Below are 10,771 nucleotides of genomic sequence, written 5' to 3'. Positions count from 1 at the left end.
CCTGCTGGTTTATGGCAACAGGTTAGTCTACTGAGAAATTTGAAAAGTAAGGACAATAGAGGCATTGCTTCAGACAGTAGCATTTATTCAAGAGATTACATCCTTCCTCTGGTATGTGTTAAAATACTCTGTCTCCTTTAAAAATGAAATAATAACATGAATGGCAGTTGCTTTTGAAAACAGCCTTACTGCCCTAACCGGTTTGGCTCAGTGGATAGAGCGTCGGCCTGCGAACTGAAGGGTCCCAGGTTCAATTCCGGTCAAGGGCATGTACCTTGGTTGTGGGCACATCCCCAGTGGGGGGTGTGCAGGAGGCAGCTGATTGATGTTTCTCTCTCATTGATGTTTCTAACTCTCTAGCCCTCTCCCTTTCTCTCTGTAAAAAAAAAAAAAAATCAATAAAATATATGTTAAAAAAAGAGAAAAAAGAAAATAGCCTTACTTAGCAGGGTAAAAGTGGACCACCCTTTGGTAGTCAAAAGTTGTCTTCTCAAATTTTACTGGTTTACAAACATAGAAAATGTCCCAAGTCTGGAATTCCACGCTGGTTCATTAACCCCTTCCCTATTATGTAGCAGAGAAAACTGAAGCCAGAGAGAGACCTCTCTCTGACTGGCTAGGACAGTGGTTCTCAACCTTTTGGTCCTTTAAATACAGTTCCTCATGTTGTGACCCAACCATAAAATTATTTTCATTGCTTCTTCATAACTGTAATGTTGCTACTGTTATGAATCGTAATGTAAATATCTGATATGCAGGATGGTCTGAGGCGCCCCCTGGGAAAGGGTCGTTCGACCGCCAAAGGGGTCGCGACCCACAGGTTGAGAACCGCTGGGCTAGGAGATGCCTTCCGACATTACTCCCCATTGTCAGATCACGTGGCTCAGTTTTGGGGTTAGTAACAGCACATAACTGGTGTGTATGTAGCACCTGTGCTGAAGCCAGAGGGTGACGCGGGATCATCTCCATCTGTGCCCAGTTCTCACAGGCTGGTTATCTTTGTCCAAACAGATCTCATAGCCTGGCACCTGCTATTTAAAACCACTCTCCTCATCACACCAGCTTCTTCTTTCCTAAAAGCTCGGAAAGGATTTTCAAGTGGCTGGGATGTGTGACTCATTTGTGATCACTGGAGGAACAATTCCTCCTTTCTCCATAACATAGTGTTGTATCGTAAATCAGCCAGTGAGATACAAGATGCCTTAATGAGCCAATTAATTAGGAGTTGTTTATTACGCCTGGCCTAGAGGGAGGTGTTTCTTCCAAATCTCTGAGCGAAGACACAGGGAAGTTTCCTGTATTTATACCTTTCGGGCTCTTTGCAGATTTTACAAAGGGCTTTGTGTGGGTTATTGCTGCAGACAGTTTGTGATCTTGGATACATACAGAACAAACATCTGACACAAGAATATGGGAATTATTATCAGTATTAGTCCATTACGTTAGATGGTTAGCTTGCAAGGTCAGACAGTTAAGTTTTTATCTTTTTCTATTATTCAAACTAAAACAGTTATTCTACAGAATAAGAGACTGCCTAAAAATGACAGAGTTTACAGAACAAGGGACTATCTAACAATAGCAGAGAATTTCAAACAGCAGTTTTTATACAAGATGGAGCTTACTATGCTTCAATAGAGCTTTTTGTTTTTGGGGAAATGTTGGGACCACACCCACCCTTTTGTGAGACTAATTGCAACCAACCTTTCATGCCTTAGGAGATCCATACCTTTTATAAAGACAGAAATGGAAAGGTAGACAGGGTGAACACAGCCATGGGCACTTTACCTGCTCCCTAAGGTGTAGTAGAACAATCGTTAATTACTTCAGCGGATGTTAGGAAACACACACATGCTACATTAAACACTGAGTGAGTCACCCACCTGGTGGAAAAGTTGTTCCCTTTTCTTTCCCTCTCAGTCCTCTGAGTTCATGCCTGGAGGTGTTGAGGTGGGGCTGGCAGGAGCAGGTTCCAGGCTGTGAGCATTCCGTGGGCAAATGCATCCTGTTACAATTTAATAATATTGTTTTCCTTTCATTGTATTTGTTTTCGAAGTTACTTGCTATTCATGACAAGCAATACAGGTTGCTTTTCATTTACAGCAGTGATATGAACTTTCCCTTAAAAATAATGGATTTCTTCTGGATAAAAGTGAATCAAGCCTGACTGGTGTGGCTCAGTTGGCTGAATGTGGCCCCATGTACCGAGAGGCCAGGGCACATGCCCTGGTTGCTGGCTCGATCCCCAGTAGGGGGGTGCAGGAGGCAGCTGATCAATGTTTCTCTTCCTCTCTCCCTCTTCCTTCCTCTCTCTGAAATCAATAAAAAACATATTTTTTTTTAAAAAAGTGAGTCAACTTAAAGAAAACACGTTAGCAAATACTAGTGTTACTGGACAGGGACCTGGCCCAGAGTGGGTCTGCCTCAGGCCAGCTGGTCGTGTGTGGGTTCTTGACTTCATGCAGGGAAGCTTTCACAACTTGAGTCCAGGTGACTTTGAGAGCACTCTTATTCAAGCTGGGGACAGTGAACCAAGGAAGGGGTTAAGGTAGAAGAAGCCACAGGAGGGAGCCTAGGTGGGACTCTGCTTGGCTCACTAGAAGCGTTTTAGGAAAGAAGTGAATCCAGGCCTGCTGCTGTCAGCTCACTGAAAAGTCAGAGAAAGAGGGCCTTGGAGATGGGTTCAGGGGGTGAGCCTGGGATGAGCTGCTGTTGCCCACTGCTCCCCTAGTTGCAGTCTTGTGGGGACCCTTAGAGTTTAGGAGAAAGAAACTACAAAAGCTCATGCCTGGGATAAGGCAAGGGCGTGCTGCTGGGAGATCCCGCACTGGCATCCTTGGTCTTGAGGGTTTTTATCTCCTGCAGGCAAGAATCTTAGGGGAGGGTTTCAGCAGAATATTCATCAGCTTTCCATGTGCATTTTAAATATGCTGATGCATCAAAATGAGCATGTAGGGGAGTGTGGGATTATTCTTTGGTCAGCTTGACTGTTTTGCTTTTATCTTGAGCCTGTCTGGCTCTAGTCAAGTTTTTGTTATTTGTTCCCCTGACTTCATCTGTCCTTGGGTTTGGCGGGCATTAATTGGGACTCTGTTCTCTATCTCCCTGACCAGGGTGATTTAAGCTATTTATTCTCTGTCAGGGAGGAGAGGTAGAAACTATTTGTTTTCAAGTGTCCTTGATTAGGGAAGATCAAGTCTTGCAGTTCACTAGCTGGCTGTAAGCTGCCCAAACTGGTTGGCCTTGTTTAATTTTCTTTTCTCAGTTTCCCCATTCCACTTGCCCAGGAATGTTCCTAGCTTCTTACTATCCTGCCACACTAGGACAGGCATGGGTTATGGCCAAAAATCATGAGGGTGGGCAGAAGTTCGTGGTTTGGGAAAGACTAAATTATTAAGCCACCCTTCCCCCTCGGCATTTTAGTTGTTTTGCTGTTGTCCAACACTTTCCAGACCTACTGTCATGACTGTTTCTTTTTTTGCATGTCAGTCTTTTCAAGGGCAAGAAGTATTCTTTACTTAGCTTGCATTTCCAATGCCGAGCACAATGCCTGGCTTGAAGGAAGTGCTCAAAGTTGAATGAATGAAGGAAGGACAGTTCTTAGCCATTTTCTCACTGAGATCTTACAGCGCCCCATGAGGCAGGAGGAGCAGGTGACTGAGCCATAGATTTAGAATCCCGCTCGAAGTCATGCCGTGAATGAGGGGCTGGGCTTGGGGAGTCCAGGCTTCACCCCACAGTATCAGGGATGAGTGGAGGGTCGCTCTGGATCAGTGGGGGCAGGGAGCAGTGGCTTCACTTTGAGTCATCCTATGTTTTTAGGGATCCTGCCACAGACCAATGACCCTCTTTGGTGGGGACTAAGGTGATTCAGGAGACCTCTGCAGGGTCCCTCTGTCCCCACCAGACCAGTATCCTAAGACCCTAATTTCTCGAAGGCTGGGTCGAATTGGGGCCTTGCCTCCAGGGCTGTCGGGAATTTGAAGCAAATGGGAGCCAGTTTGAGGCTCTGTGTTTGAGCCACACTGTGAACCCACCCATCTCTGTCTTCGATTGTTTCAGGCTCAGCGATGCTGCTCTTCCTGGCCATGCCCATGCTTTCCGTCGGGGGAATCCTGTTTCTGATGACCAACCTGCAGGTGGAATCCTGCCCACATCCCGGGCACCTGGCGGGAGGCTGGAGAGGGATGAGGGCATCGAAACACTTTTCCACATCAGCTGCCTCAACAGTGGGCTGGCCCATGCCAGGGTGGTGGCTGCTGGGTGGAAGGTGGTCTGGGGTATAACGATGGCCTGGCACAGGCTGGGCGCACATTGCTTCCATGAATACATAGGTGACTCAGGCTGGTCATATGTTCTCCAGGTTGGGAACTTATTTGGCAAACACCGCTCGACCATCATCACCCTCTACAATGGAGCATTTGACTCTTCTTCGGCCGTCTTTCTCATCATTAAGGTAAAAATGAGCACCAGCCAAGCTTTATTGAACACTTACATATGCCGGACATCTATCTAGTACACTTTGCATGATTCCTCTCCATCATCCCTTCTGCAGCTTGAGATGTGACATTTGAGCTTGAAAACAGGCCTGTCTGGTTGTAGAGCCTGAGCTTATAACCCTTCAGCCCCCTTTTTAAACTTAACATAGGATTTTGGGCAGAAGCGAAGGGAAGGCATGGCTATGATGTGCTTGGGTCAGTGTTGGGCATAGGGTGGGATCCCTTTGCAATGGGGTATTTGCACCGGTGAGCCTCTTGGTTGGACAAGGAGGTGGGAGGTGGCTAGAAGAGACTGCAGGAGCAGGCACAGAGGCCTCTCCAGCTCTCCTAGAGGCTAATGCTGGGGGTTCAGGAGGATGGGTTGTTGCCAGGCTATTTGTGGCCCATCCAATAGCCATTCCACCTTCTTCACTGCGCTAATGATTTCATCTGGGCAGTGAAGTGCCAAGCCCAGGGGATGAATCTTGATTGATCTAAATCACTGACAATCCCTTTCCCCCATTAGTGGGGGAAGAGATGGTCTTAGTTAATGAGATGAAGGGGATACTTCTCTCTCTGATGGAAGGTGAGAGCAGAGCAAAAAGAAAGCCTTTCTCCTTGGTTCCCTTCCCACCCTTCCTCTTTGTATGCGGATGTGATAGCTGGAATTGTGGCAGCCATGCTGTGATTATGAGGCAACTAGCTGCAGGACAAAAGTTAGTACACTAAGAGTGAGTGGAAAGAATGAGAGTGTGAGTCTTTGACACCCCAACCTGCCAAACCTGGCACTTCCCTTTGGGCTTTGGGTTAGGCTAGAGGCAAAGCCTGTGGGCCATGGGGGAAAATTAGGAGGATCTCTGGGAGTCACCGCCCAGACATGAGACTAGCTTAGTCCCATGAGCACCTTGGCTTGAAGGGTCACCTAAAGACTGAGTCTCTGGGGTACTTACTCAAGCCTTCCTACGTCTGGTTTAAGAGCCACTTTCTGAGTTGACCCTCCTTCCCCTGGATGTGCCTCCCTTCCTCTCCTCCCTCCTTAGTGTTGGAAGAAGAGAAAGGGCCAGAGCAAGAGCTGGAGTTCTTAGTGCACTCTGACCTTGCTGCTACTTACTCTGACCTTGAGCAACTCATTGCTCCTCTCTGGATGTCACTTTTACCCTCTGTAAAATGAGGGAGTTGGGCTAGATTAATGGTCTTTAAACTAAGTGTTGAGGAATATTGAAGGGCTCCCTTTGATGTTATGCCGTTCACCAAGGAGAATGAGGGAAGAATGATTGGGACGCTCTCTACGGATGTGTTTCATGAGTTGAATTTTTATGTATAATTTCGTTTGGACAAAAAAGACTTTGTTGCTATTGAAAAAAAAAAAAAGCTCTGGGTTAGAAGGCCCCCAAGAAGCCACACTTGGAGGCTCTAAAAGGCTGTGGGAATGGTGGCATGTTGCTTCCTCTGCTGCTGGTTGAGCCTCAGGGTGAGGGTGAGGCTATGTGTGTACCAGGTCCCCTTGGTCAACTTCCAGGATGGAGGGCAAGAAGACTTATTCTTGGAAATAGGGATCTCTGCCCTTTCTTCTTCTTCTCTTTTTAAAATATATTTTTATTGATTTCCAAGAGGAAGGAAGAGGGAGAAAGAGATAGAAACATCAATGATGAGAGCACATCGATTGACTGCCTCCTGCACGCCTCCTACAGGGGATCCAGCCTGCAATCCGGGCATGTGCCCTGACCGGGAATCAAACTGTGACCTCCTGGTTCATAGGTCAATGTTCAACCATCAAGCCACACCAGCAGGGCTGCCCTTGCTTCTTACAATGACATTTTTTTTTTGTATGACAAAATATGTATAACATAAAATTTACCATCTTAGCCATTTTTAAGGGTTCTGTTCAGTGGCATTAAGTTATCTCATATTGTTGTACAACCATCACCACTATCTATCCCCAGAACTCTTTTCAACCTTGTAAAACTGAAACTCTGTACCCATTAAACAATAACTCCCTGCTCCCCCTCCACCTGGCAACCACCATTCTGTTTTATGTTCCTGTGAATTTGGCTACTCCAAGTACCTTATATAAGTGGAATCACATAGTATTTGTCCTTTTGTGACTAGCTTATTTCACTTAGCATAGTGTCCTTAGGGTTCATCCATGTTTTAGCATGTGGCGGAATTTTCTTTCTTTTTAAGGCTGAATAATATTCCATTGTATGTATAACCACAGTTTATTTATCCATTCATTTGTGGATGGACACTTGGGTGCTTCCATCTTTCGGATGTTGTGAAAACTGTTGCTGTGAACATGGGTGTTACACTAAGTTTTTCCTCCTTTTTTCTGCAGCTCCTTTATGCAAAAGGCATCAGCCTCAGGGCCTCCTTCATCTTCCTCTCTGTCTGCAGTGTGTGGCATGTTGGGCGTACTTTCCTCCTGATGCCCCGGGGGCACATCCCCTACCCACTGCCCCCCAACTACAGCTATGGGTAAGGACTGTTGATCTGGTGATTGCTGGCTGGAGCCCCTCAGGTGACCTGAGGTAGGAAGCTGGGGGTGGGACAGACATGGTGATAGTAGAGCAGAGGAAACCTGTCACAGAAGAGGAAGACTAGAACAGGGGTGTATTGGTTAGCTATTGCTGCATAACAAACAACCCCAAAACTCAGTGGTTTAAAATATTAAGCATTTATTCTTTTTCATAAGTCTGTGGGTAGTTGGCTAGTTTATCTGATCAGTAGACTAGCCGGGGGCTGGCTGGTCTGGATGGCGGTCATTTATGGTGACAGGGAGGTTTGGGTCACCTGGCTCTCATCCTCCAGCAGGCTAGCTTGGGCTTGCTCACATGGTGGTTCCAGGGTTCGAGAGAGGTTTCCTAAAGTTGAGAGTTGGAATTGGTACTACATTGTGTCTGCTTCGTCTTCTTGGCTGACGCTGCTGACAAGGCTGGCCCCAGGCTGGCTCAAGGGGTAGGGAACAGTTGGAGCTGCAGTCCCATTGCACAGGGTGGGGAACAGAGGAGGTGAAGGAAAATGCGACTGTTTGTAGTCCATCACCACCAACAGCAGAGGGAGGGCACGCGTTTGCCGCTCACTTACTAATTGCAGACGCTTGTGCTCTCTGACTTGGTCTCTCGAACATCCTATCAGTTATATATCCTCTTCTCCATTTTCCAAATGGGAAAATGGAAGCTCAGAAGGGTTAAGTAGGAGCCATGTTGCCAGCTAGGAAGAGGCAGAGCTAGGATTTGAACCCAGGCCTGTTTTACTCTTCCCACACTTCCCAAACTTTGCTGCACATGAGAATCACTGCAATCACTTGGGAATCTTTGAAAAACATGGAAACTTGGCTTTCATGCCCAGGCATTCTGATTTCACTGGCCTGGGCTGCGACCTGGGCATTGGGGTTGGTGAAAGGTGATTCCAATGTGCAGTGACATTGGAAATCCACTTCACTGTGTCCTCCAGCCTGAACCCCAGGCTCTGCTCACAATTGTTGGGCTGGTGGGGCTTCTATTTCAACAGCCTGTGCTCTGGGACTGGCACCAGAGAGAAGAAGAAGACAGCCACGTCCAAAGAGCTGGACCTACAGGCTAAGGAGTTCCTGCCACCAAAGGAAGGTGAGCCCTGCTGGGTAAGCCATTTCCCCTTCAGCGCCTGCCTTTCCCTGCAGTTGACCTGGCCTCTCACCTCCAGAGCTTCCCCAGGTCTCAGAGTCAGGAAAGGCAGGTGGAGAAGGACCTTAGGATCCAGAGAGTCCAGAGAGATGCAAGACTTTTTTCTTCTCCGTTTTTCTGTTCCTCTTTTCTCATCTCCTCATCTCCCTTTCTCCCCTAAAGTCAGTCTTCGATCATTGCCGTCCTTCCCCCTAACTTCTTAGTCCCAAGTTGGCTTATTTGTCCCTATTTCTGCAGATCCCCTGGGTCTGCCCTCTCTCACTGTCCCATCTCCATTGCCACCTCCTTTCCCTCCTCTGTCTGTTTTGGGTCTTTGGTATAATCATCACCAACCACTGCTGGCTAAGGTAGAAACAAGAATAAGATTCTGGGAAGCTCACAAAATCAAGGGAAAATGAACTTGCCAGGCTCCAGGAAGAGCAGAACCAGGGGTCCTAGTCTAACCTCACAGTCTGCTTCTTCAGGAAGAATGATTGATTGGTTCACCTTGGGTGAGGCACAGAACACAGGACTCATGGTCCCATCAGATCACGAAGAACAGGGCAGGAGAGTTTTCCAGAAGAAACCTGGATCCTGGGACCAAACAAAAGGGGGGCGGGGGATGGGGAACAGGCAAAATAGCAGCTGTCAACCACTAACCTTCTGCTCATCTCTACCGTTCTCCTCTCCTTGTCTTTCTGTTCACCACCCTGGCTGAAAAAGAGTGATATAAAGTGTCAGTGCAAAAAGTGGTGTTGAATCCAAGCTATGAAAGACAGATGAGATTTCAACAGACAGAGAACAAGAGAGGGTCATTCAAGGTGGTAGAGCTGATGACAAAGGCTTAGAGGTGGGGTTGTGTGAGTTGCAGGCAGCTTGGACTGCTCGCCGGATGAGTTCTAGAAGGCCAGAAGAGAAGGCAAACTTGAACCTCAGGCGGTCCCAATAGGGCCTCTCCATTCTTGGCCACCCCAGCCTTCCACTTGCCTTGTAATTCATGCCAGACCCTCCTTTCCCGACAGAGATCCCAGGACCAGGGCAGCTGGATGAACCCCGTTCTTTCAAGAGCTCTGTTTTCTCCCGGCGCTTTGCCTGGCACCTGGTGTGGCTGTCTGTGATACAGTTGTGGCATTACCTCTTCATCGGCACCCTCAACTCTCTGCTGACCAACTTGGCCAGTGGGGACAGGGCTCTGGGTATGTGGCAGGGCTGGGGAGGCAGCCCACACTGCATATCCCGCTGGGGACTTGGAACCTCGAGGGTGTGGGGTGCTAAGCTCAGCGGGGCTGTGTGCTCCAGAGGGAGATCTGAGTAGGGGTATGGGGAGGAGGATCAGGCTGGGGAAGGGCAGGGGGAGAAGAGTCCTCCCTGTAAGAAAGTTCTGGAAATTTCTTACCATCCAACCCCCCTCTGTCCTCTGCAGTCAGCAGCTACACAAATGCCTTTGCCATCACTCAGTTCTTTGGAATGCTCTGTGCCCCCTGGAACGGCCTGCTCATGGACCGGCTTAAGCAGAAGTACCAAAAGGAAGCGAGAAAGACGGGTGAGAACTGGGCTCCCGAGGATCAAGGAGCAGGAGGGGAGAGGTCTTCATTGACCTCCATGCCCATCTTCTCTTTGTTCTTAATCTTTTTGTACTTGAATCCATCCATCCATCTACTCACCCACTAGTCATTGAGTGCCAATGATGAGCCAGCCACAGTTCCAGATACAACAATGGACGAGGCAGATACGACCTTGTTGTTAAGCTGTACTCACTCTAGAGATTGGAGAAAGGCAAGTGTCAGTGCCTTTGTGTTATTGGGACACAAAGAAGGGCACATGACCTGGTCCAGGAGAGGATGGAGTTGGTGTCAGGGAAGGCTTCCTGGAGGAAGTGGCATCTGAGCCGGGACCTGAAGGATGAGTAAGAAGTGAGGAGTGAAGAGGAGGGTCCTGGAAGTGGCCCAAGAATGTAGTGGGGTTAAGATGGTGAAGGAGAGAGCAAAACATTGAAGAATCTGGGGAATTCCAGAAAGTGATTCAGACGTGCCAGGGCACAGAGTGCTGGAGAGTGATGGGAAAGGGTTGGAGGGAGAGAAGTAAGAAAGGGCAGGCAGAACACCAGGCCAAGGAGCTGGCACAGGATCCTTGGATGTGTTGGAGGAAGAGAGGAGCACTGAGGTATATTAACCCGTGGAGGTCGGGGGTGGGAGAGATTAAAGTAGAGTAACTGTTCTACACCCCTCCCCCACTTCCTGTCACTGCCCCTCTCCTACCCCAGCTGGGTGGAGTCTGTGAAAGCAAGTTTCAGACATCAAATCATTTTATCTGTAAACACTTCAGTTCATATCGCTAACAAATGAGGCCTCTCTTACTCACACATCCCCATAATATCATTATCACCCCCCAAACACCCAGTAGTTTCTTACTATCATCTAATAAGCAGTTCTGTTCAGATTTCCCCAGTTGTTTCAAATAGGTCTTTTTACAGTTGGTTTGTTCAAATTAGGGTCCAGAGTGTATTTTTTTTATTCCAAGAAAAATAATCTTTTTTATTTTATTTATTTATTTATTAAATTCTTTATTGTTCAGATTATTACATTTGTTCCTCTTTTTTCCCCCATAACTCCCCTCCTCCCAGTTCCTGCCCCACCCAGCCCTCACTCCCCACCC

At 47.7% G+C, this 10,771-nt stretch overlaps 1 protein-coding gene across 2 annotated transcripts in view; it reads left to right on the top strand.

The window, feature by feature from the left end:
- The window catches only part of SLC43A3 (solute carrier family 43 member 3), a 27,047-nt gene that overhangs the window by 11,188 nt on the left and 5,088 nt on the right, over positions 1–10,771 (top strand). The window contains exons 5-10 of one of the 2 annotated variants that reach the window (XM_006772052.2): positions 4,060–4,136; positions 4,361–4,453; positions 6,811–6,950; positions 7,986–8,080; positions 9,139–9,312; positions 9,540–9,659. In XM_006772052.2, coding sequence (XP_006772115.1) covers positions 4,060–4,136; positions 4,361–4,453; positions 6,811–6,950; positions 7,986–8,080; positions 9,139–9,312; positions 9,540–9,659 — 699 coding nt within the window. The remainder of the gene's footprint in view (positions 1–4,059; positions 4,137–4,360; positions 4,454–6,810; positions 6,951–7,985; positions 8,081–9,138; positions 9,313–9,539; positions 9,660–10,771) is intronic. The other variant, XM_015569342.1, reaches the window with a different exon arrangement.

This window comes from Myotis davidii, unplaced genomic scaffold (genome assembly GCF_000327345.1).
Source record: "Myotis davidii unplaced genomic scaffold, ASM32734v1 scaffold1286, whole genome shotgun sequence".
Classification (NCBI taxonomy): Eukaryota; Metazoa; Chordata; class Mammalia; order Chiroptera; family Vespertilionidae; genus Myotis; species Myotis davidii.
Note: the sequence above shows the minus strand (reverse complement) of the source record. Positions and strands in the feature narration are given on the sequence as shown.